The following is a 26752-nucleotide window of genomic DNA, read 5'->3' on the forward strand; positions in this document are numbered from 1 at the left end:
CTGTAATCTGGATAGTAACATTACTTCTCAGATTCATCACATAAACCTCCTCCTCAGATCTGAAGATGGATTCATTAGAGTTTTTATATCTACTGATATAAAGGGCAAGGGATGATTTCCATTTAACTGACTTGAATGTGAAATGTGTCTTGGTATTGGGCTATGAAAGATATGGCCAAAAGTCAAATTTTTGCCTCTGCATAATTACATACTAAAATGAAAAAATATTAATTAAGAAAAATTAAGAGACAAAAAGTAAGAAATGGAAAGACCTCAGGTCCATCAATGTGTAAAAGATAAGTATAAGTTCCGAAGAGCTCAGTGTGTATTAAGTTAATTGTGATTCTAGGTCTCTTTTCTAATAATTCATGCTACCTTGCTGCTGTAGGAAATCATTGCTAAATCATTCTTTTCTGTTTATTCATAGACCCCAGAGCCAGTTGAAAACTACATCAGTGAAGGAGAGTTTGAAGACGATCTGAGCTCTTCTACCCCGAGCACAATAGAGCTGGAGATACGCGGATCCAGCCAAGAAACAGATGAAGATTATTTTGAGACCCTGTCACATCAGAGTGGATCTTTGTCAGATGTAAAAACTGAGCCTTATGAGAGTGCATCAGACACAGAATCTGCTTCTAGTGACATAACTGGGGAAACTTGCCTGGATTCAAACTGCCTTTTTACTGAAAAAAATAATCTGTGCTTTAGTCTTCCTAAAGCAAAGGCAGAAACAACCCTCCATGAACTTAAGTGCTCAAGGCAACCAGATTTCACCCAGCAGGTGCGGTTAAAAGTATCCTCCAAAATAAAAGCAGCACCAAGCAAAACTGTATTTTGCATACAATCTGCGAAGTTAGAAGGTGAAGAACTGGGTGATGAAGAGGTAACGTTAACTAGTGATATTTCCAGCACAGAGAACCAAGTCAGTGAGGAGGGCACAACATCACAGACAAATAGAAAGTTTGTAACAGGATTGCAAAATAAAGTGGAGCGTGAAAGCAGTAAAGTGCAGTCCTATACCAACTCTGTACCTACGGAAGATGATATTACAAGGCAGAATGAACATCCTGCAGTATTAAGCATTGCTTGTTTCAAAGCAAACTCAGAAAGCTGTTTGATTTTTCCTGAGGCACAGCAATTTTCCTTCCAGTCAGATGCAGCATCAAGCTGTAGTTTGCCTAATCTTCATTTTGAAACAAATGGACCTATCCGTAAAAATTACACTGAGACATCCAACTATAAGTGTGAATTAGATTCTATGTCCAGTGTAAAATGCAGCAGGAGGAACTCGGTTGACAGTGAGGAAACTATAGGTAAAAAGATAAAACATGGAAGTACAGAGACGATGTTGACATCAGATTCATTGTTTTACCAGAGTTGCTTCAAATCAAAATCTCAGCCACCACTCACAAGGTCAGAGATTACAGAAAGTAAAACATGGCACAGTCTACCTGAAAATATCAGTGCTCAAAGCAAGAGAGAATACGTGGGGAACTGTATTCATCTGACAGACAGATTTAGATGGTCATGTTCCAGAATACATCTTAAAGGGCTAGATTTTGAATACACCTGGAAAAACTTAGGAAGGGTACCTGTAAGCCCTGAAAAGGCAATAAAAATAGAGGGCAAATTTGGCATTGAAAGATCTTTTCTTAATACTGACACAGATTCAAATGAGTGTCAGCTTTCTCAACCAGCAGCCTCTCCCCAATGTGTTGATTGTTATTTGCACTCTAAATCAGAGACATGTGACCTTAGCCCAGAAGCAGTACATAGACGTGCAGATAGCTTATCTTTTACAGGGACTGATGCTTGTGAGCATTGTAATCCAAAACAAAAGGAGACTTCATCTACCCTGGACTCTGAGCCAGTGATCGTAAATGCTGAAGAACTTATAAAAAGTGACCAGTATGAAGCTGAAAGAGATCTGGAAGCAGACAAATTCCCTTGCGATACTGATGTTGAATCTGACACTGGTGACACTAAGAACCTATCAGCCTGGCATGTAGGTTTTCCTACTGTTGTGGAAAACAGAGATTGTGGTTGTTCTTTAAACCACTTTTCCACTGGTAACGTACAGCAGGAAAGTTTGAAGGAGAATGGCCTTGAATCTGAACTATCGGGTATGGAGACTGTGGTAGGGGAAAGTTGGGTAGATGATTCTTCTAACCTTGACTTCAGTTGGAAAGTCCTGGAAACCTCATTGCAACCAGGTGGCAGTAGCAGTGGGGCAGACCTCAAAGAGTCAATGCAGCAAAATACAAGTTGCAAAACTGGTGCCTTAAAAAGTTCCTCTGAGCTAGTAACAAATGAGCATCCTAGTTATAAAGGAAAGGATGAAGACAGTGTCTCTGCTGTTGAAATGAATCCCAGATCAGATTCTATAAGCCAGAGAAGGCATTTAATGACTCTTCCAGAGTTAAAGCCTGCCCTAATGATAGTATCTGTAGAGCAGAAGGGATTACAGTCCAAGACACTGAATGATAACCTTCCTACTGAAGTGGTAACTGGAACATTGAGAAATGTGGAGAGCAAGGACTTGATGTCTCTTCATACTGTCAGCAAAGTTCATGATGAGCCAGAGACAGTTCTGAGTGAAAGCTGTAGCTGTGAAGAACAAGATCTGGCAACCCCACCTATTCCTGGTAATGCAGAGGTATTCCCTGGTACAGATACAGCTGAAGAAAAACCAGAAGTTGCACAAGAGAAAGGCGAGAAGACAGATGCAGTTTCATCCTTAGGGTTCACCTGTAGTAATTCTACATTAACAAGTGCTAAAGTGGCATTCGGGAGTGTTACTGTACCACTGGGCAATGATACACTTACTGCAGAAAGTCAGGCAGATCAATGTGAAGAAGCGCTCTTAAAATCACACAGCAGAAGTGGTGTTAAGATCTCTGGGAAAGAGCCCTGCAAAACAAAGGCTGTTTTTGAATTAGAGGCAGAACATTTCAGAAAGTCAGAGGCTGAACCAAGAGATGACCAGGTGTCTAAGGAAGAGGAATTCAAAGCACATCAAGGCAGAGAGGGAGGCTTATATGTACCTAGTGCAGTAACACCAGCAATGTGCAGTGTAAGCAATTTGAGTCAGAGTGATGGTGCTGATGTTGACCTTCAAGGGCCCGGCGTCATCTCTGAACAAGCAGTAGGCAGGCAAGAAAGCGAAGGCTGTAATGGTTCAAAGGAACAAGTAGGTATCTGTGAAGAACCCTCTCCTAGAGAGGGAACGGAGGGCTCTCCTGCAGAAGACACAGCTAGCCCTAGCAAAGATAGTACACTGAGTGATGTGTCTGATGCCTTCAACTGTTCTATGAAAAGTGAGACCCATAACGCTTGCATGCTGGGCCTCGATAATATAAGTACCTGCAGCACTAACAGCGAGGAAATGGATGAGAACTCTTTCCACGTCCTGGGAAGTAACAGCAGTCTCTATAAAGCTGTGCAAAAGCCAGCAAAGAATGGGAATAGTGGGAAAGCTTCCAGGTTTTTAGTATTCTCAAAAATGACATCTTTCAGGAAAACTAAGCCTGCCACAGCAGAAAATCAGGGAAGCAGCAGCTTCTTTGGCAGCAAGGCAAAGATGGAAGAACTGGATGCTGGGAAGGATGATGAAGACACTGAAAGTTTACAGTCTTTCAAAAGTTGTTCATCTGGTTCAGGCTTCCACAGGAAGGAAAGCTACACCTCTGAGTACTCTGATGATGATGATTTATTCTATGAGAGACCTGCAGGATTATTCAACAGAATGAGCTTGAGGAAGGCTTCTGGCTCTGGCCGGATACTGATGGAAGATGCAGATACAAATTCAACTTCTCTCACACCGGCTGCTGTCAAATATGCAGATCGACAAGTTTCAGGTTCATCTGAAAACAATGATAGTGAACCTGTGGAATACTCTGGGATTAGAAAATCATCCCCTGAAAATGAATACAAAAGAAACAAAAACCCTGAGGGTAAGAAGTTCAGGACAAGATTGGCCTTGGCACACAAATCCCTCTCAAGTTTATTTGAATCAAAATCTCCAGAAAAGGAAAATACCGAGCAAAGCTCAAGAGTATCACTGAAAAATGAAAAGGAGAAAGCCAAACTTCGCCAGAGCGCTTGGAAAGCTTTTCTAAAAAGCAAGGAGGCCGATGGACTAAAAAGGCCTGTCTTAGCAAGTTTATCGCCAACACAGGGGAGTCCGAATGCGTTGAGCGGCAAGGTAATGAGGACAATGTCAGCAGAGCAACAGGACAGTTCCAATGGGCACACATTGTTTAAGACAGAAACAGCTAATGGCTCCTCAACAGACACCAGCTATTTTGACACTGTGGAGCCTGTTGATGTCTCTTCACCTGCAGGTATGTGGAGAAAACGAATACAGTCCCATGATTTGGGCATCAGATACTCACAGAGTTCAGACTGTGATGAACAACAGGAGGCTCTGAGCAACAGTTTAAATACTTCTCTAGAGGAATACTGGGTGAAATCTCCATTTAGTCCCACTGACTTGCAGTCGCCATTTAGTCAGTCAAGTCCCTCGTGTCCCCAGCTCTCAAATTCTGATGGTAAAGACATGCCTTGTAGGCCCATGAGCCCTAAACCGCAGAGTCCACGATCCACTTCTCAACACAAGAGCTTCCGTTATCCAGGAAGAATATGTGCCACTTCGATGATCTCTCTTGGGAACAGCTCTGCATTTGAAAGCCATTTGGAGGCTCCTGAGAGACCAAAGACACTGAAACCCAGAGGCAGTCTCTTACTTTCTGTACACTCATTGGACAACGAATACCAGAGGGATGACAGTGGCATAAGCAGTCAATCCCAGATCAGCTTAAACACAGCTTCTTCCATTAGTGACATGCTCCGGGATGAGGTGAGTTGTCGTCTGAAAATGATCGGGTGGTGTTTTGGTTTGCAGTCTTTTGTTCTAATATGGTTTAGGAATTCCAGTGAAACTCTTAATGAGCACACTAGTTAGATGGGTGCATAAATGTTCCACTTCTGTCTAAAATAAGTTGCAGTTCGAGACTATATGAATTTATGCACTCTTTCAGGGAGGATATACCACAAAAATCTAAAGAAATGGAGTAATCACAGCAGTGCTAATGCATAATATGCCTCAGACAGATTACACATGCCACCCTGTGCTCAGCTCCAGTTTTTAGCTGGGTCTTACACCTCTTAAGATAAGACAGTATTGAGCCTTGTAACTGGTTTATAGTAAATAAGTTTCTGGAAGTGAAAGGCAAAAGAAATCAATTCCCATTGCTAGCAGTCACTTTTTAAGAAGTAAAATATTTTTATTTAGACAATCAGTAGCTGTCTTTCAAAGTACTGTGAATCTTTTGCAGTCACCCTTTGATTACCAATATAAATCCTTTCTGGCCTGTTCTACAGCAAACAGAAAAACCCCCATGGACTGAGGATCTCCTTTTGATGTGTTGTATTCTGCTCCTCATTATGCACTAATTTCCTTGTGATAGGCTGGATGTCACAGAAAAGATTGTGTCTTCAACAGGGATTTCTCGGTTGGCTGAGGCCTTTAAAAGCAGAAACATCCTCTGTCGGTAGGTTTTTAATCCCAGAGAGGACTTCCCAAGCTCTAGGTGGCTGGCCGTTTAGGACTCTTTCCGTGACTAAGCACAAACCACCAAAGTGACTGAGAACGATCTGTTAGCTGAGATCCCAGAACCTGGCTTGATCAAGCCACTTTTTCAGTATTGCTGATGATGAGTTTTGACATGAAGAAATGGGCAAAATAATTTTGTTGAGCAGGTTTTCTGAAGTGGCTCTTGAGAGGAGAGTATGACATTCTGCATACCCTAAGCAGATATTTTTTTGGAGAGTTCATTAATCTGGAACTACTTGATCAGTTCTGCAGCTGGTTGTGTTCAACTCAAATGAGCCTTTGCATAGCTTTTGCCACTGCCAGCTGCTGCTGCTGCCACCTTTTGTCTCTCACATCCCAAATTATATTAAAGTTTTAAGATACCCTCCAAAACGGTCTTAGCCTACCCTTTCTCCCCATTTTTTAATAGAAACTCCCTATTTTTTGTATAGAAACAAAAAAAGGTTGGTTGGAACAGACCTTGGGAGGTCATCTAATCCCATCTCATTCTTCAGACAGTACTGGTGACAACACCAGATAGACAAAACCATGACCTTGTCTAACTAAGTCTTGAAAACCTCTGATGCTGGAGATTTCACTGCCTTTCTGGGAAACATGTTCTCAAGGAAAATCTTTTTCCTAATGCCCAACCAGAACTTTCCAAGCTACACTTTCTGGCTATTGCCTTGTGGCACTGTCTGGAACTGCTGAGGTTTGGATCCATCATTCATGCAATTACGAAATTGTTGCAGACTGCTCTTAGACTGCTTTTAGTGCCCTCTTATCAGCTTGAATAAATTCAATTGCCTCAACCTCTCCCCACACATTCCCAATGAATTTTTTTGGTTGATTGGTTTGGGGTTTTTGGCTAATGCTGTCTGGAATCTAAAGAAGCGTGTGGGTGGCAGTTTGAGAAGTAAGGGTACTAGTACTGGAATTGCTGTGGGCAGAAGGGGAAAAGAATTTGCTTTAATCCCTTCTGTTACTTGAAAATCTTTTGCTTTCATAGGCATCAACTTAACTTCCAAACTTAATACTGGACACCACATTCCAAATGAGACTGCAGTGTTACACCAGCCTAGGAAAGTGCAAAACACTTAGACTAAACACACTGTCAACAGATGAAGCCTCTCAGAGGATGAATAAAATTATTGACCTGTAAATGATAACTCAAAAGAGCATCTAGAAAAGAGAGGAGAGATGAGGCATATGTAAAGCCTTGAATAGGCAAGGCCACATCCTATAACTCAACCATTAGGAGAAAATAAGTAATTACTTAAATTGATTGCTAGATTAAATAATTTAAAGAAAACCATGAAAAATTTAAATGGTATTTAAGCCATATAAAAACAGTTTAATTTTCCTGATACTTCTGGAGGCTGCAGAATATGATATCTGAAATTGGATAAATGCAGCTGGAGCCTAGAAATTAATGTAAATGTCCCAGCTTTCAGGACACAACACCTAACCTATTCAAGCAGATAGGGCTTTTATTTATTTCCATTTTCATGACAATGTGAGATGAAGTAGAACTGCACCTTGGATTTTGTAAGTGAAATTGTTTTTTCAGGAATCTCTCAAAATACAGCAGAGACATTGGGCAAAATATATTTGCAATGTTAAGTCTTTCAGACATAATTATACCATCTCAGCACTAAGGATGGTCTTCCTTATGTATGCTACTAATTAAAAAGGTCATAAAATTAAGTTTAATGATATATTTAAATAGAAGTCCTTTTCTGTTCCACATTAGTAATTACTGCAAAACAAATGCATATTTGTGAAGTTCCTTGAGCTCACTTCCCAGCGTGGCCTCTGCTGTGGGGATATGTATCTATTCCCCAAGACCCCAGCCAGGTATTTTTCCAGTGCTCTCAGCTTTATCTGTGTTACAGTGCTGTACCAACCTGCACTGGGCCAGCCTGCCTCTGATGGCTCTGGCTGCCACGCTGGTAAGTAACCCTTCTTAACCTGATGGAGCACAGACCAGCCCCTTTCTCATTACCTGCTAATGGTTAACTTTCTTCAGGTTACATCCAGGACAAAAATTTTGTGAGAACAGCAAGGCAGAACAATTTCCCGTTTGCCTATATGTCAGGGCCTTCATTAAATGTTTAATTAATCTGTTTGTGGCGTGATTTTACTTACCATAATTGTGTTGCCCAGCAGGCAAGAGAGAACTGTCCTAATATGTCCCATGTTTGGAATCTGTGCAAGTTCTCCTCCTCACTCTTCTCCAATATGATGGCGTTAGGCGCAGAGTACCAGCAGCATATGCTTCCCTTTTTTATCGCATCTGGCAGATAAGAAGTGTTTTTAGACTGTGGCATCTTTTACCAGTGGCGAAGAAGAATTGATCTGGAATTGTTGGTTAATTGAGAGTAGCTGGGAAGTGCCTGCATTGGTTTAAGGGGTGTTGTTTAGGATCTTCAAATGAACTGTGAGAAACTGGAGAGATACTATTGTCAGGACACACTTGTGTGAAAAGAGACTCCTGAGATCATTCATTCCTCAGTGGTGTTGTCTCCCACCTTAAGTATTAATGATTCTGACACTGATGCTACCTGGAGTAGTAGTTAGATGGCTCAGGGCCTGCTTGATTTCAAGTTGTTCCAGTATAAAAACTGTAATCTTGTGCACCCACTCGTTAAAAGCAAATGAGAGTGAAGTGCAAAGCTGTGCAATTCCTTGCTCTCGGCCCAACATCAAGCAAAATGGATAGCGTAAAGAGCACATCAGGAAGCACAAGACTTAATATATCAGACCTGCAGGCATCTAGGAAGCCTTTTCACATTGTATAACTGAAGTACAGTTGGAAAAGCACAGACAGACAAGACTGGTCATTATTCTATTTTAAGAGACACTGTCTGTCTTTGTAATAGTATTATACAGAGTGACCTAAATCCCAGTAGCAATGTTATTGTAATATGCCATCTAGAATGAGGGTGAAAAGGGCATCGTCCTGTGCAGAGGGAGTGTATATTACACTCTCAAAGGAGAGCAGAGCTGCTGTTTCTGGGTGGAGTATCCCAAAGCCTATGGAGAAGGCTGAGTGAGTGGACAGGCTGGTTTCAGCCAGCCAGTACACTTGGGAAAGTATTTTCTTCTGAATAGTTCCAGGACTAGGTAACTGAGCTTTGCCATCTTCTGTTTAAAGTGATTTGAAGAAAACAAAATTTCCAGCCAACAAACCCTGTGTTTTCACCTGCTGTTTGTAAAACAGGAGTCAAAACAGCAATGTCAAATGCCACCTGAAAAGAGGCCAAATGAGAAATGGGTTCCCCATCGCAAAAGGAGGTCCCCTCAGGTTCCACCATCCCTACGCCCTATCTCTACCCTTGAGAGCAAAGCCTGGAGGCTTTCCTTCCTTGCTCCAGATGAAAAAGCCAAGGAGATTCCAGAGAGGAGGAGGAAGAGACCTAAACCCCTCTATAAGTGCTTCAGCTTCGATGATGTTTGGATGGAGAGGAGCCAAAAAAGGAAGCTAGAGAAGGAGACACAGCCAGAGAGAGGGATTCAATTGCGACACCTCCCAGAGGACCAGTTAAACGTAAGAAACCATACACTGTCCTGCTCATTCTCTGGCGCTGTCTTCCTCTCTGCTCCGGCTGCTTCTTTCTACTGCCATCATATTCCTGTCCTTGCACTTTGTCTGGTACCAGTTCTGCCTGCTTTTCTTCGAGCTCAGTGGTCTGCAGAGACTAATGAAACACTGAACTGGTCCATAAGTGATGATCTCTAAAGGTGGTGGTTTGTTTAGTCACTCTAAGTGAGCAGTTCTTGCCGTGTGCCGCGTTAAACAACAGAATGTAAGAGCATCTGATTGCTCTGTGAGCTGGGAGATAGGGAGGGCAGGGAGCAAATCAAAGTAGCCTTAAATCAATATAAATTAAACTGATGAAATCTCATTCCGTGCCCCGTGGCATTGCTGTATCACTTTACCAAGGGACTTCTAAATTAGACTTCCCTTGTATCTGAGGCCAACTCCACACTTCCCACTGAGGCAAATTCCTGCTGTAAATGTCTGAGAGAGCACTGCCATTGGAGATTTAGCTATTAGTATTCTCTCTGCCAGGGGAGATTTTTAGATCAGCATAATGATTGCTTGTGACAAACTTTGTGGCTGTTGTGACTCACACTGATGGCATCTGTTACTCTTGGATCCAGAACTAAGGTCGGTTCCTTTCAGGGAGAGCCATGAATCTGTATCCAAGAGCCAAATTTAGCCTTCATACATAAAAAAGAACTTCTGGGGAAAAAGGACATGAGATAGAGGGACACTCTATGCAGCATCTGATGATAATATGGAGGAAGCTTCTGAGCAAGCTTGAAATCAAGTAGCAGATACTTAAATAAAAGCTTTCCTCAGGGTTTTCTGTTTTGATCTGTTATTTGCATTTTCTTCCCTTTGTTGTCCTGGTTGCCTGTTTCTAGTTGCTGTTGCATCAAAATGACAACATTTGAGGGGAGCTGAGTCCCCAGTCCTGTCACCACTTCAGCATGTGCTTGAGCTTATGTGCACAAATAGTTCTCTGGATGGCCAGGGGAAACATTCACCTGACACAGCTCAGCTTGTCTGCTGTGGCTTGCTGGGAGTAAAGCTGCTGCCTCACACCTCTCTGCCTGGGAGAGCCTCCTGTCAAAGCTAACTGACATCTGGGACACCGAGCCAGGCCAATTCCAGGAACAGGTTTTCTGAAAACCCACCCACTGTTCTCCCCTTCTCAAGAAAAAGGGCTAAAAAATCTGTGCTATTTTATATTTGTCAGGGCTCTTCAAAACAAAACTTCACCAGCTGATGCCTGAATGAGTGCTGGGTGTGATTCTGTGATACGTTGCCGAGACTCAGTTCAGTGAGGATGCTTTGCTGGCTCAGCCCCACTACTACCTATGTGCTGAAGATGCTCCTGAGGCCTGTGTATGTTAAAAGGATTTAAAAATTCTAAACAGAAATTGTGTTACTTTTCTACCTTGTTTGGAGTTCTGAGAGCTTAGTGCTGTATAGGCATGAAACAAGCTAGGGAAAACGAATCCCTGGCTTACATAAGCTCATTGATAAACAGAAGCCAGTAAAACTTGATAAAAATATTTCTTATAATTCCTTGACAAGCACAAATAGTGATAGAAATCTAGCCCATGCTGCCGGGTATGTTAGCCAGCACTGAGACCATTAGTGCTTCTAAGAGGAGCAACCAGTTACCTCGATAGCTTCTCCTAGAGCCATCAGATCACACAGCTTGGATGCTGTCTGTCTTGCTGATTGACTGCACATTTTGATGTCGCCAAAAATCCAGCTTCTCCTTTAAGCATTTCCACCCTTATTTTCTGGTGCAAACTTACCTCTACATTGTGATCAGCTGCGTAATGGTTTGCAGCTGCCCCTGTGCCCGTTGAGGTCCCTCACTTAACATCATCTGCCTGTGGGGCTCATGGGCCTGAGTTACTTTTCTGGTTCATTCTTTGGGTAGTAGAGGTGAGTAGAAGATATTTAGTAGTATGTAGGTAGTTTGTTATTTTTCTTTTTACTGTTTCTGTTGATTTAAGCGTGTTACGTCAGTTATTGACGCTTTTTGGCTTTGTGGGCTGGCCAAGAGAACACAATGCTAAGTTTTATTACAAGAACTGTTGGGATTCAAGGGCTATTTACTGTATGCCCATATAACTGCATTTCTTGGCTTATAATTTTTATTTATAATAGTCATAGTGTAGTTTCTTTTTCCTGATGTGTTTTATTCTGTCTTTGCAATGCTATATTCCTGTAATAATGCTGGCTTATTCATACTCCCAATGTGGTGGGAGTGCTGTCGCAAGCTGCAGTGTTTGAGGGCGGTTTTAGAAGGATGCTAAATCCCTTTTTGTAAGGGGAAGTAAATTATCACAAAAGAAGCTTTATAAGATGTTCATTGTCTATTGTGTTTTTGTGACTGGATCAAGGCAACTGTATGGGGCTTTGGAGATCTGAAATTGCAAGTCTGATGTTTTCTGACACATGGCTGCCTTGGGATGTGTGGCTTCAGTTATGACAAGTCATATTAAGTCAAGATCAGGTCAGCTTATAAGGTGATGTAATGCTGCAATATTGTGGAAATAACTTAATAGATCAGACAAGGGAGGAATTCTTCATTTCTCCAGTGCTAATTTCTGATACTGCTCTATCATTCAGATCAATGTGCACAAATGACTATAGTGGTAATAAGAAGCTATTCTGAAGGGTGCCCTGGTGAGGCCACATCTGGAGCGCTGTGTCCAATTCTGGCCCCCCTGGTTCAAGAGAGACAGGGAACTACTGGAGACGGTCTGGGGTAGGGGTGGGGAGGGGAGGCTATGGAGATGATGAGGGAACTGGAGCTTCTCCCTTATGAAGAAAGGCTGAGAGACCTGGGCCTGCTTAGTCTGGAGAAAGGAAGACTGAGAGGGGATCTTTATCAGTCTATAAATATCTTAAGGGTGATCGTCAAGAGGACAGAGCCAGGCTTTTTTCAGTAGTGCCCAGCGACAGGACAAAAGGCAATGGAAACAAACTGCAACACAGGGAGTTTCATCTGAACATGGGGAAAAATTTCTTTACTGACTATTCTGTGATTCAGAGGGAGATGGATAAACAGTCAGGAAACTACCTATAAACTGAAAAATAACCCCTTGAAATACTAGTCCTAAACAATTCTATATACTGGTCTTTTTTTGCTTAGGTCCAGTAAGTTACCCATCTGCTTTAAATGGGAACAGACTGTGTAAATTCCTAGAGTCAAACTCAAAGCTTCACCCAGCTGTCCCTTATGATGAAATGCTGCTAGTAGCAAGCTGAGCAGAGTCTGATCTTGTACCTTAAAGCGTTAATGTTAACTGGTCCTGGCAAGCCTTTGAAGGTAACACACACTCTCTCCAGAAGTGGAAAAAAAGAAAATCACATGGCAGTGCATGAATCTGTTTTCTTTTGCACGGCCATAGGCTTTGCCCTTCACATGGTGATGGGTTTCGTGGTGTAGCCTGGGGTCCTCTTACTTACTTTTAATGCAGTATAAATTCCCTAGCTGAAGCAGAGACAATGCCCCAAACCACTGATACATGTAATGCTGTAATGGCAATGGGCTCTGTTATGGGAATTATTGCAAAAATTGTTTTAGTGATGTCACTGAACCGCCTGTCTGCCCCCATCATGCTCTTTCTTGTTTTGACAAAACCTTCGAGCCTGACTGTTGAGCTTGTGATGCCTCTCCAGTGCGCAGCAATAGAAGCACAGACATGGCCTCTACATGCATTTTTTAGAGCACAGTTTATGCACTGCCAAATTGGAGAGATTCCTGAAAGGCCCATCAGGGGACTATACCCAGAGTGAGTATAATGCAGAAAAAGTTCTCGCTTTTATTTTGAAAGAGAAACGAGAAACAGTGAAAAATAGATCTCTAGCTTGTTGCCCTGAATATGACTCCTGGAAATCTGATTTTACCCCATCTGAAGTAATATAAAATTAAGTTTTGCTGTGTGCTACCATGATTATGAGCACTGTGGGCACCTTGGGTACACTTCAAGAGGGTAATAAATGCACTTTGGAGAGGGGATTGAATGAGACAAGTCTCCCCCTATTATGCACCTGACAAGGCACAGACACACAACAGGGGTAAATGCCTCTCCCAGGGACTGAACTGCTGTGTGTAAAAACATAGAAATACCCCCCTGAACCTATAGCAGAAAATGTAGAGAGGGTCTTTAATATACCCTGGTCCATCATTTCCCCCCGCTCCCTTGTAGATTGGGGAAAACCTTGCCCATGTGTTACGAACATCTCTGAAAATGCTTCTTCTGACTTTGGGTTGTACAGGCCTGGCTCCCATGCTATAGAAATCAAACAATGCCTGTACCTGAAATTTGCTCTGATGTCCTGGGGATTAATAAGAATGAAACCTGCCATTTTTATTGTAACAACCCTAAGGCAATATTCTGCTTCCTAGTCTTAAACAGAGCAATAATGCTTCCTATCACCTTTCATGTAAATAACCTAGACTTTACCCTTGGCATTTTCAGAACTGTAGCCCAGTAAATTGTCTGTTTTGCTTGATTTCATTGTCATTGGAAGAGCATGTGCTCCCACTGGGGCTTTGCTGTGACTCTTCTAGAAAACCAGACGCTGCTCAGGTTAATTTGAAGAGGGTTCACATGTCCCTCAGGAGATGGTGATTTGTGCCAAAGTATTGGCAGTGTTTTCTTTGTTTTAGGAAAGTAAGTCCAAGAAGAATAAAGCAAACCAGGCATGGAGCAGCAGCACTATGTGCTGCTTGGGCATCGTGCGGCTATTCAGTGGGCTTAGTTTTCTGTTTAGTTTTGGAAGGATGTTTTGACTAATCGCCACCTTCTAACGAAGAGGCTTCAGTGTTAAGGCTAGTCAGCAGACCCTATGCTGATGGGACATAGTGTGGGCTGGTAGAGGGAAGGAAAGATCCCAGATAAAGTACTGGATGCCAATATACCAAACTTTAGGTTCAGTGAAGGATGGATATGTTGTGACTGAATGTCACAGCAGCAAAAGGAACAGGCGGTAACAGTACACAGAGGAAAAATGGCTACACCCATGGGACCGATGCTTACTGACCAGCTGATCTCCCAGTTACTTGCGGTTACTGGTATTTTCTGTGTGTGCCAGCTCTAGGCGGTACGGGGGAGAAAAGAGAGAAGAAAAAAAGGAATAAAAGCATATATGCATTAAGTACTACAAGTTTCAGTGACTTTGACTACAATCTGTATTGCTCATTGTCAGATGATCTGTATTCTTGTGGTATCATGCCCAATATCTTGTGATTCCCTGGTGAAGTAGCAGGCGAATGCTGGTCTTGTTTCCCCATCTGTTTCAGGGTGGATGAGAGGAGACAGAAAATACTGAAAGTTTGTTAGTGTGTCAAGATTGGCAGAAAATACTGGGTTTGACATAGAAAAGGAGAACAAGCTTGTTTACATTTTGGATTTTGTTGATAAATCTTCTTTAAAAAAATCTTTCAGTGAATGTCTGCGTGAGAGAGTGCGTTGGTCTGTGTATGGGTGGAGTATCTTTGTGGCAGTGGTTTGTATGATTTTGATTCCTTAAAAAAAATAATCTTGTATTTTTGTTTATTTTAAGCCTGACTTATTGAGGCATTAGAGGTCATGAGTTGTGTGTATGTATCTGTATGTTTCCCCCCTTAAACCAGCAGAAGTTATTAATTCAATGAGATCTGGCAATGGTACAGAGCTTTCAAAGTTTTGTAAAGTTATGTAAGTCTTTTAAAGAAAAGAGAGAGTTATCTTATTTATACCTTTAATTGAAGGAAAGAATGTTGTGTTATCCATGTCCTGTATGGCTGGGGACTGATACCAATAAATCTCTGAAGGGAAAAGCTTTATTTAAGTGTAAAATTCCAGAACAGGAATTTAGTCATAAAGTTGTAGGAAAGGGCTCTGTAGCTGAGGGGATGACTTGTTGGAGTGATATGCTTCCCCCTCTCACTAGATACACTTCATAAGAAGGAGCGAAACTTTCTATAAATGTAGGTATATGTGGTAGTATGTGAAGTATGAGTCCAGTACTTGGTTATCCGTTTCTTCTTTTCTTATTTCCTTTCAGTTTTCCCTGCCTTCTCACTGTTTTCTAACCGCTCTAGCCATAATCATCCACATGTCTACTAATGTACTACTTACATGAGCAGGCATCAGAGGTGGAAAGAGGTGCTCAGTGATGAATACTGTATTTTGTCCTGCAGGGCATCTAAGTTTAATGTTTGTTGTCTTTGTTTTCCCACTCTTGTTGCAGGCTGGAAGAAGTCCATCCATCACATCTGCTGTTGCCTTTGACGTCCTACCACTGAAACTGCACCCATTTTCCCAGAGCACTCCGACAGGCTTAGACTGTGTGGGCTGGAAACGGCACATCTCTCCTGGTGTGTACACTAGTCTTAGTTGGACATAAATTTTGAGAGAATTTAGCTTTGGTGTATTGAGTATGGAAACTATGTGATAAGCATTCTAATCTATTTATGTTGAATGCTGCATCCATGCCTGAGCAGAAATCTGCTTTAGAGTTAATTCTTTCATGTGCTTTTCATATTCTTGTTTGTTTTCTCCCTGAGTGAATAACCAGGGTGCTGTTTAAAGGCAGTGGTCAGCTTTCTAGCAGAGAAAAGATCACTAATGGTGATGGTAGTCTGCTTGATATAGAAACATTGTGTTGTCTCATGAGAACTCTGTCTCATCTAGGTTGATGTCATATATATCACAAACTTGGAATTAGGTTTCTGCAGATGAAACAGACTCTCTGCCTTTGTTTGCTGGAGACCACTACGGTGGGTATGGTGAGGTTCCTCTCAAGATGCTAATTAGGCACTAAAGCAACCAAGTGAGCCCCTAGAGTTAGAAGTTTCCTGTACTTTAAATAAATCATCTTAAGGAACACGTATGCTGTATTTTCATGAGGAATGTGTATGAAGTTATCATGTCTGCTTCCTTTCCAATGACTGATGCTTTCTCAGAATTAAAATGTAAGTCACGCAGATTATTAAACAGACATATCTTTGCCAGGTTTTTAAATTCTCCATCTGACAGTGCCTGCCCAAACCTTGCAGATATCTCTATCATAGCACTTTGGAGTGGAACAAGAAAAGCAGAGAGGAGTTGTTTGGTGGGTAAGAATCAAGCCAGGAAAAGCCAACCACAGTTGGGTGCTAGGCGGCCATTTCTCCCTTAGAAAGTCTCTTTGTACCATCGATTAAACACTACTGGAATTATCTAATTAAGGGACCATAACATTGTGCTAATTATGTCAGAGTTGAATGTTCATAATATTTTGCCAAGCATAACTGGTTTACTTTCTGACACTTCGTACAACTTGTGCACAGAGTCATGAGATTTGATCTGGAAATAAGAAAACAAACTACTTACTATCCTGATGTCAAGAGCTCTGCCTCTGCTCTCTCAGCACTGAGGGCTTTGATCACTTGCTGTCACAAGCATCTGGTGTTGCCCCAACACTTAAGACCAGCTCCTTGGCAGAACTGAAAGAGATGCAGCTTTGCTCCTTGGAAATCCCAGGTGGAAACTTATCATTGTCAAGTTGTCCATGCATCTCTGACGTTAGCTGAAATCTCTGAGTGCCACTGTCATAGAAGTAAATTCTGAGTCTGAGCTGATACAAATTTCATGATAGTTCCCAACAGGGACCTGAGGGATTTAAAAAATATATATATGAATTTTGGAGAGTGAACAGGGGGAGTAAATGTAGATTGCCCAGGCGGTAGTGCTGTATGTGTTTATATGCCATCTAGAATTTGGCATGAAATCTGAATCATCTACAATTCCTACAATATTCCTGAGGTAGGTACAAGTGAATTTGATACCACAGCCTAAGCCTGCGTGTCAAGAATTTCTGTGTAAATGTAGCAAAACAAATCAAATACAGCAGAACCCCTTTTTGACCACCAAAACCAGGCTCCTGGGAGAGAAAACTGACCAACAGAGGAAGCGCTGTAATGCTTCTACCACAGCCATCTCTGCTAGCTGCTGCTGGTGGGCTTCATGTGAAGCATTTCGGAGGTGATCAGTGTGTGCATGTGTACTTCCTGTGGTAGGATGTGGAAGGGAAGAAAACTGCGAATTACTGAAGCAATACTCTTCAAGTTGTTGGATCAGTGTAAGGATTGGGAATGTCTTTGAGGCAGCAGTCGTGCAGCAGAATGCCCTCTTTGATTCTTGCACAGCTTTGTTGTGATACCTGTTGCTTTTGACAGAGCTGTGGGTCATTTAAAATAAACATAAAATTAAATGATGAATCCATTTAATTTTAAGTTTCCTAACTCTAAAGCTGCAACTACTTGTATTAATGATCCTAGCATATGCCTTAATCATAAAAGACACTGGATATGAAAGTACTGTGCAATATGCAGTGGTACTATACACTTCCACATTGAAAATCTGGATAAAATTCTTACTCCCAAAGTCTGTACTGGGTCACCTCGTGCAGGGAATGCTGCAGAGGCTGTGAGGGATGGGGTATTTTGGTGCCCTCTCTAGTTCTTCAGGTATGAAAGGGTGGCTGTCATGATCCCAGCCCAGAAGGTGCCATGCGTAGCTGTGAGACCTCTGTGGTGCACCTACCTGTCGCCTGAGGGCAAGAGCTTAGCTGGGCACAAACTTGCTATTTTAGGTGAGGCAACCTGTTCCCAACTAGAGCATACCGCAAGTGCTGGGAGATCTTCATTTTAATGTTGTATCTGCTGTGCTCATTAGCTTCCTCTGACACTGCTCTCTGCCTTTATGTCATGCCAGGAGAAATGAGGCAGGCTCAGACCTGTTATTTGGGTATCCCGGCAGCTGGGATCAGGCATAGCGAGGTGCTTTTTGTTGCTGATCAAGTTTTGCAGACTGCCATCCTGTCGCCTCTTCTGTCCAGAGCAGCCACTTGATAAAACTGTAAGGAACCAGTAGGTGGCTCTAACATCTGTGAAATAAAGAGCCGCTAAGCTGGTGCTAATCTCCCGATTCAGTGAAGACCGAATGAGTCTTGAGCCTCCTCCAAAGAAGTGTAGAGGCTGAACACCCCCACTAATACGTGTGCACATACACATGCACCTGCGAGCTTAGTAAAGTTAACTGTCTTGTTCAAACATCAGGAACGTTTGAACACTTTGGAAGGACCTTCTTGGCTGCACCATGCACTTTGGCAGGTAGTGTTGAAGATCAAGTGCGTTTCCTTTAGTTGCCTGGTTATGCCCGCATCTTCATTTGTACCTTGCGGTATGTATCTGCTTCTCACCGCCTGGTTTGCTGCAGTGTTTGAATAGGCTGAGCTAGAGTGAAAGACCAGCATAGGAAACAAGCCACTTTTAATGTAGATATGGCAATGTCGTTCTGCTTTTTGGCAGCCTCTGAAGATCTTGAGAGACCTTTTGACCCAGGAGTTGCCCCAGGAAAGGGGTGAGAGGGAAGAGCCCAAAATGGACTGGAGTGAGCAGTGGTAGAATAGCAAGATTTTGGTTTAAAGCAGTGGACCATCGTGTTTTTCTTTAGGCTATTTTACCTATCATCTCCTTCCTCATCTTTCTCCTGATATCTGTTTATGGTAACCTGAAGGTGCTGCCTAAAATTGGGGACATGTCTGGGAAGCTGTTTGGACAGTGAATGCAGCTGTGAGAATGTAGCAGCTGGGCTGACGAGTAGTTCTGGGTGTGGGAGCTACTATCTCCCAGGCGTAGAGCAGAGGGAACTTCTTCTGAGGAGGTGCTGTCATCTCTGAGCTTTTTTAAAGGGACTTTTCAGCAGTGGACAATCACAAGGTGACACAGGCAGTTGTCTGAGAGTTAGAGGTGTAGTTCCTTGAAGTCCCTACTCTTGCCGCTGTCTGTGCTTCTCAGCTAGAGACTTTTCTATTCTTGTGCCTGCCCTTGTTACACCTTCTCCCAGATGTTTCCCCCATGCTACCTCTCAGACAATCTGTGAAAGTTTAGGATAGGGCCACACATATGAACATACAACTGTAAGCCTTCGGCCTTTGTCATCCTCACAGAGGGAGAAACTTGTAACTAGTGTGTGACAAGATCGCGTTTGTAGCATGGTATCACAGATCTTAAACCTGTATTATTTAAAATCTTTATTTAAATGCAGACTGAATCTTTTTGGCAACTTTCCCTCTGTCTTGTCAGATTTAAACAGCCTGAGATTTTTCCATTTCCTGCTATCAGATATCTACAAGAGATGCCCTGGAGTTCTACCACAGTGCGGGTGTTGGTTATGCCAACCAGAGAGGCATGAATTCATTCTGACTGATGTGTACTGACGCTGAGCATGCTGGTGGCCTTGGAAATCTCACACAAGCTGTAAGGATAGGCAAGCCAAGTTCTCAGAGGCTGAATCTTTTGTGGATAGTCTGGAAAACACTGACCACTTAGTGATACTGAGTTATGCTCTGGCCTCGCTGGTATAGCGGAAAGTATTTCTCAGAGGCAGAGGGACTGTTTGTTTACTCAACATCACGTGGCCAACTTTCATCTTCTTTTCCCAGCTATAGATGGGCTGTTAAGCTCACACTTGGCAACAGTTAATGTGAAGATGTTTGACAGCCACTGGAGAAATCTATTCAAGAGGGAAAATATTAGCTTAATAACAGGATTTCATTATGTCTTATAAATATTTAGCAGTCCTGTAGTTCAGCGAAATAACAAGCTGAGCTATTTATTCCATTTTTGTCATTTTAGTTCTTGAAGGGACACAGAAAAAAGTGGTATGCAAGTGCGCAGCAGTGTATCATTTTAGCTGTAGTATGAAATGGCTGTTGTATCCTCATGAACCCATGGAATTACCATTGAATTCAAGTGGCTAAAAAGTAGTCGTGTTGCCTACTGTATTTTTTCACTTTGTATCTGAATCACAGCAAAATTAGACCCGCTGTGTCAATCTTGATTCTGTTTAACCACAGCCACATGTATTTGTGCTGTGAGGTCTCTGATAACATGTGCTTACTCAAAGATTTTCATCCAACCTTAAAAGCTGGGCCAAGTGATGGCTGAGTTCCTGAAAATTTGTCCTAGCTAGTTGGGTGGGATTGTATGTATTAGCTACTGAGGTGAAAGATTTAGCATACGAATAAAAACTTTCCATAGGGCAAAGAGTATAAAAGAAGATCCTAGCAAATCCTTAATGATTCTGGCAATCGCTCTTCAAAGCTATGAGACCACAGGAGAACCCAACAGAGATAAAAAAATCCAGCAGATGTTTAGGATCAGGCTGTCCAAGGCTCGAGCTGGCTTGACTACATTGATTACATTGATCAGGCTGTGCAATGAGATCCTTCATCTGTAGTTGGAGTTTGACAGCAGTTTTAGCTGACTACTCTCTCTAGTGTCACAGATAAAAAATATCTATGTAGATTTAACAAAAAAAAAAAAAAAAAGAAAGGTCTGCAGTCAGATAGAACTTCTCTGTGATGGATTGCAGTTTTCAACTCTGATGTAATGTCATGCTTTCCACAAACTGGCTTTGTAATATTTTTCTTCTCTTTCTATTCTATTTAAAAATGACTATCCAGCACATGAATAGAATATGCATACTTCTGTAGCACCTTCAGCTAGGATTACAGCACTATCGTCTGTGGCACTAAATAAACATATTTTGCTATTTGCCAAGAGCATTCAGTCCAGAATGGGAGGGTTAGCAGAGGAACAGATGGAGTGATTTAAGCAGGTTGAGGGCAGAGATCTCCCAGGCAAGGGCAGTTGCTACAGAGCCTCTGTAAATAATGTCAGGTTTAGTAGTTCAGTCAAGGAGAGATACAGGTACGTGGAGTTTCCTTACTTCTCGTGTGCCAAGCACGGATTTCAGGGAGCAGATGTAGCATAATTTGGACTGAATTGTAGCCTCTTCTTAGCACCTTTCCTGTCGGAAAAGCTGCACTGTCCCTGTTCAAAATGCCCTGTGCTCCACCTCTACAGAACAGCTGCATTCACCTTGGTTGTTAATGCTTAACTTGCCTTCTGCCCCATCATTATGAGCAAGAAGTGTCTCTCTCCATTTGTACTTTGATGCAGGCAGTTCTAGGAGGCCCCGGAAGGGCCAGATCAATGCAAAAGAGTGGTTCCACTGCAGTCAAATTGAGAACACATTTCCATTTCTGTATTGGGAGGCATTAGAGGAAGATATTTTTGTCTAAGTAGCTACATTCAGAAGATAATTAAAGATTTTTTTTGTTACTGAGACACTGTAGAAATGTTATTTTTGCTATTACTGCAGAGACCTCTCTTGTAAGGAATAGCTGAAACCTTTAACAACTTAACAGTTGGTTCAGCATTGTTGGATGCTTTGTAATAACCTGCAGTGATGGAGGGCAAAGGTTTTTTCTGTTAGGAAATACTTAGTAAAACAGAAGTTTTACTGCAATAAAATAACCTGGCTATTGCACAGATAGTGAGGCAGAGTCAAAGGGGTAAGTCTGTCACAGCATGCTGTGGTGGCCATATAAGAACATGGCTTCAGACAGAATTAGCTTACACAGAAATAGTAAAAGAAGCATTTTCAATTCTTGTGTGAAATTAAGCTCCTAGTATTGGGTTTGGGTGCCTAGGCACGCATTCACTTTGTAAATGGTAGGAGCAGTTTGGTATTTCCCAGCATGATCCTTTGCGTCCCACCCGTGGGTGGCTGTCACCCCCCCACCTGTGCTAGCGGAGCTGAGCTCCTCCGTTCCTCCAGTCCAAACCCCTGGCTGCAAAGTCTCACCTGTCTAACTTTGAGCTGCCCTGGGTGATCTCACACTGAAACAGTCTAGTTCTGGTCCTACACTTGCTGTAGTAACTAGCATGAGAAGTTTTATAATGTTTTGTGCTGCATATGGTACAAACTATGTGGCTACTCTTAAATTATCTTGATAGTTTGACAAATCTGCTATTGGCAGAGTGGCAGTCTGGCAATGTCCTTTATCATAAAACCTTTGTGGTGTCTCAAAGCTGTTGTTAAATGGTACAGGTATTTCTGCATTTTCAGGAAATCAGTTTTCGTTCAGAATTCTTTTTGTAGCGGCACACTGATTCATGTGTTAGGGAATAAGAATATAAAACTTTCTGATTAAAAAGTAGTTAGTAATGTTGTTTCACTTGGGGCTGAAGTCTCTTACAAAGATCACACACTGAAATAGGGACCAACCCAGGTCTACAGCCTGGAAGTGGATGCTAAATGATTTTTTCAAAGCTCCCAGCTGCAACCTCCCCAAATCTCAATCTGTGTTTTTCTGGCTTTGATTTAATTTTGAATTCTTTTTCTAAGGACTTACAAAAATAGTTTCTTAATAGCAGCAGCCGCAGCCAGTTCTAAACATGATTAGTTTATATGTTAAGTCCTTTTTGAGTTCTCAGGGGAAGCAGATAACACAAGGTCTCTCTCACTTGGGCATTTTTAAAATGCATGAAATTCTACTATTCCCACTTATTTATTTTTAATCTGACGTTTCTGCTAAATTAGGAGGAAAGATCTCTGTCCAACCCCTGCTTTTTTTAATGCCTTGAAATCAGCTTTAATAAAAATCAGCTGCTAGGAGCTGCAGCTGAGAGCAGTTGAGCTGCCACAGAGGGAGCCTCCTTAGTGGACCCCTATGATGTCAGGATGCATCGAGACAAGCGAGAGGAGGATAGGAATCCAGCTCAGTCCTCAGACAGCACTGCCAGGTACCGCTGCCCTGCGAGCAGCTACGGAGTGCTTTGCCCATTTCCTCCCCCAGCAGAGCAGAGCCCCTGGCTCTCCCTCTTACCTGCCTGCATGAGGACCCAGCAGTGCCCCAGTGAGTCCAGCGGGGCACACAGTGGAGAAAACTGCAGTAGCAGTGGAAGCTCTGGGCTCTCACCGGGTTCGGATTCAGACAGCAGCGGGGTGGTGTGTGGTGGTGGTGGGATGAGAGGCGTCCTGTCCAGATACTGGAGCTTGGAGAGTCTCCACTCTGCCACAGGTAAGGGGCTTCTCTCTCTTTTTTTTTTTTTTTTTTTTAAACAACAAAAACAACAAACAAAAAACAAACACCCACAACCTGTTCTGTGATATTGTACTGACCTTGAGACTAAATCAAACCTTCTGGGAAAAGTATGTAATTAGGAAATGCAATCTTTTAGTCAGGAGAAATAACCAAAACGTTCTCTGTTTGCTAGTTGTACCCCCTGCAGACTTAACAGCTAAAACAAAACAACATAGACCTTTAATATACTTCTTAAGTCAGAAGGCAAGAAATGGGTTCTTAATGGCTTTGGAAATAATGCTTAGGCTTCTACCTGATCAAAGCTGCCCTTTCCTTTTGGAACAGCATTTCATATTTCAGCTTAATTACACAGAGCCCAACGTTAGAGCTGGCATTTCTCTGTGTAAATGCCAGTGTAGAGTATTGCTGCTGTTAGAAAATGTCCAAGCGAGGTGCTGTGCAGCAGCTGAGCTCTAGGTAGGTTTGCACTGCTGTGTACTGAAAGAGGGAAAGGCAGTTCCCTGAGCCAGCTGCTCAAGTTTGGTTTCTGTTTTCCTGTCCTTCTTTCAATTCCTTTTTGAACCAGAGATTTTGGAGGCATGTTCCTATAGCCTGGATCCGTTCCAGCTCAACCTGCCTGGATCTGGCACTCTAGTTTTTAATCAGTGATGTGCCTATTTAGGGTTTGGATGTTTCAACTGCAAGCATGGGAAAGAAGCTTTCTCGTTCCCAACTGATACTTGCAAAGGAGCCTGGCAATTATTTTAATGGCCAGCTATTTCTGAGCTGTTCAGTTTGTTTCTTGTTTGTTGCTGTTTAGAGAGTTTTTTAGTAGAGTTGCAGCAAATCAGTTCTTCTCTTAGATAAATTCAGACAAGTGCCTTCAAGGCCACCGGTGACTGCCATTTCCTTAGTAAAAATACTCACTGTTACCAGCTAGAGGCAAGGCTTGGGAAGAATTTTAGGTGTAGTTCTGTGTAATAGGCTTTAATTGCATATACTTGTAAGTATTGGAAGGTCTTGTAATTCCATCTACGACTGTAGATTTGGGGCTTTTTAATAAAATCTGTGTTGCTCTCTGGAGTCTTCTGCTGAAGTGACAGTAACTGCACTAGCGTGTGGGGAAGGATTACAGCAGGGTGGCCAGCCTACCTGACTTTCCAGCCCACGCACCAGACCTTCTAGGTGGCCAAGAAACACTAAATACCTTCAGTATGTCCTGAGGGTCCGGGGGCAGGAAAAAAGGCTCAGGCTGAGATCAGGCTATCGGTGCTCTCTTTTGGGAAAAGATCTGGGCTGCAAATGCAAGGGGATGCAATTCTGCATCTTGGTAACATTTGCTGGCTTGTTTTCTGCTGTAACAGGGAATGCAAATAATCCCCAGCATGGCTCTGACATTGACATAAAGTAGCCCTGGCACAGGATCCTTTTCCAAACTACTGCTCCAAGAGTTGCACATGGGGCAGTAGCTGTAGTTTGGTCCCCTCTGTCCTAGAGGATTTGTTGTCAGCTGTCCTCCCATGGATGCTTTCTCAGGCTGAATCGGGTCAGTTGATACAAATGACATACAGTGATATAAAAGAAGTAAGGTTGATAACAAAAACTAATTTTGAAGCTAAATCTCTTTTTCTAAATGCTCTTTCATTTCCACAACTGTGAGGCATGGTGTCATTTTGTGGATGCTGCCTGCATTTAGCAGGAAATGCAAAGATGAGAGGGAATAGAATAGAAAATGGTATGGGGACAAACTGAGGACAGGGAAAAACCAAATTAAGTTTTATAATTACAGTATTGATATATCAATACAATAATAAAAACGGATAACTGCACTTCAGGCTCCTTTCTGCCTCAAAATACTGTGGTGGGTAAGTGTCTGTCTTCTCATGTGCAAAAGATGTCCGAGCAGTTTGCCTCTAACTACTAACGAAATTCAGGTCAGAATTAGGATTAAAGCTTGAAAGCAGTGCATCTCCCGAAAGAGTTTATTTTGCTTTGATTCTGCTCTGTCGGTGTTCTTTGGATTAAGCTAAGGCAACCATGGTAGGAGAACTGCTCCTTGCCATCAAGGACAGTTGGCTGTCAGAGGAGTGAGGCAGGATTTCTTTAAAGCGTGGGCTAAATAATGTTTTTGGATGGTAAAATTTGATACACTGCTTCAAACAAACAAATCAGCAGGAGCAATAGCAGCTGGCAGTGTATGAGAGTAGTGGTAACTAGAATGCATTGCAGTGTTCTCACCTTGGAGGGGCAAGAAGTCTCCAGCATTTTGGCACATGTCACATCAAGAAGTTGGGGGAGGGGGGGTGGGGAAGAATGAACGTGTGGAAACACTATAACCTGCCTGATGGTGCATTAAAAAAGGGCTGGAAAAATAGCCAGTCCCTTTCTGTTTTGAAGGGATTCTGCATTCCCAGGAGTGGCCATAAGGTTGGATAAATGGACTTGAAAGACAGGGTTTTGCTTTTCTTCTCCCGCTGTACACATAAACTTGTCTCTAGGCATCTTCACACTGAGTCTGTTGCTGTCTAAGACTTCAGAGAAGATTACAAAGAAACCAGTTTTAAGTGACTGAAAAGTGGAGGTGAAAGGTGGGTGGGAGGTTTTCAGAACAATTGGGATGCAGCTGTTTGGGTTTCTCTTCTACATAATTTAGATTTCAAGAGCATGCAAAGACAGAGGCATAGTATATTTACACATGTATATATTCGACAACACGAGATTTCAGGAATACAAAGTGATGTCCCCTATGTAGAAAAGACAGGTAGCGTTTTTCCCAGGTTCACAAGAGGGAAAAGCTGTCTTTGGTTAATAATGTTCCTCTGCAACCAGTAATGAGGTATGATTCCTTTTGTTTTGGAGGTGACTTTCTTGTAATCTATTGATCAAGCAAGGAAGTTAAATGTGATACAGAACTGATAGAGAAAAGACACATTGTTACAGCACAAACTTCTGTACAAATGCCACTTGAAAAAAATATGCAAAAGCCCATAGTTCAGACTTGTATGAAGTAGAAAAATTCTGCTGTTATTTAATATCAGTCCACGTCATTTTTGGTCTAAATGTCAATATACATTACATGAGGAGGCCGTTCTCCCTGAAGCTAAATATAAACAAGAAAAGAGGGAATGCTTTGTTGTTCTACCAGGCTCTCCATATGAGGATACCAGAGGACTTCATAAGCATCAATAACCCTCACAGAGGGCCTGAGAGGATTTCCAAGTTTGATTTAGGATAGAAAAAGAGATATGTACAGTTTGATACTTGGATAGTAGTCTTTCTATTTTTAAATACTTAGAGCAATTTCTAAATGTTTGGCTGTGTCAACACTCCAGTGGGAAAATGACTGAGAGCTTGGGTTGCTCCACAATTCTGAAAATCAGGCCTTAAGTATCTGAGCTGGACAAAAAGATGTGAGGCATCCAAATTAAAGGTCAGTTGTGACAGTGCTCCAGCAAGTGATTCAATGGCATTATGGGCACTCTAACCCTGGTTTCCTAGGCAAGATTTTGTATCCCAGGTTCATGCTGTCTCTATCCCATTCATCACTGTTGTACAGCTCTACTGAAAAGTTTGTTTCCTTTAGAATATTTCCAGATTCAAGCTTGTGAGTAGGTCTCTTTGCTTTTCCAGCTCCTTTGTTGCAGGTCCAATCCCGACCTCATTATTACTGTTGTTTATTCTTTTGCTTGTCCAAGTTGGGAAGGACTAGA

At 42.2% G+C, this 26752-nt stretch overlaps 1 protein-coding gene across 4 annotated transcripts in view; it reads left to right on the forward strand.

Annotated features, from left to right (window-relative positions):
* The window catches only part of ARHGEF4 (Rho guanine nucleotide exchange factor 4), a 228211-nt gene that overhangs the window by 102188 nt on the left and 99271 nt on the right, over window positions 1-26752 (forward strand). For 2 of the 4 annotated variants that reach the window (XM_056358091.1, XM_056358092.1), the window contains 3 exons: window positions 428-4858; window positions 8817-9143; window positions 15372-15498. In XM_056358091.1, the coding sequence (XP_056214066.1) occupies window positions 428-4858; window positions 8817-9143; window positions 15372-15498 (4885 nt within the window). Of the gene's footprint in view, window positions 1-427; window positions 4859-8816; window positions 9144-15371; window positions 15499-22727; window positions 23040-26752 lie in introns of those variants that run through there. The other 2 variants (XM_056358093.1, XM_056358095.1) reach the window with 2 other exon arrangements.

This window comes from Falco biarmicus, chromosome 13 (genome assembly GCF_023638135.1).
Source record: "Falco biarmicus isolate bFalBia1 chromosome 13, bFalBia1.pri, whole genome shotgun sequence".
Classification (NCBI taxonomy): Eukaryota; Metazoa; Chordata; class Aves; order Falconiformes; family Falconidae; genus Falco; species Falco biarmicus.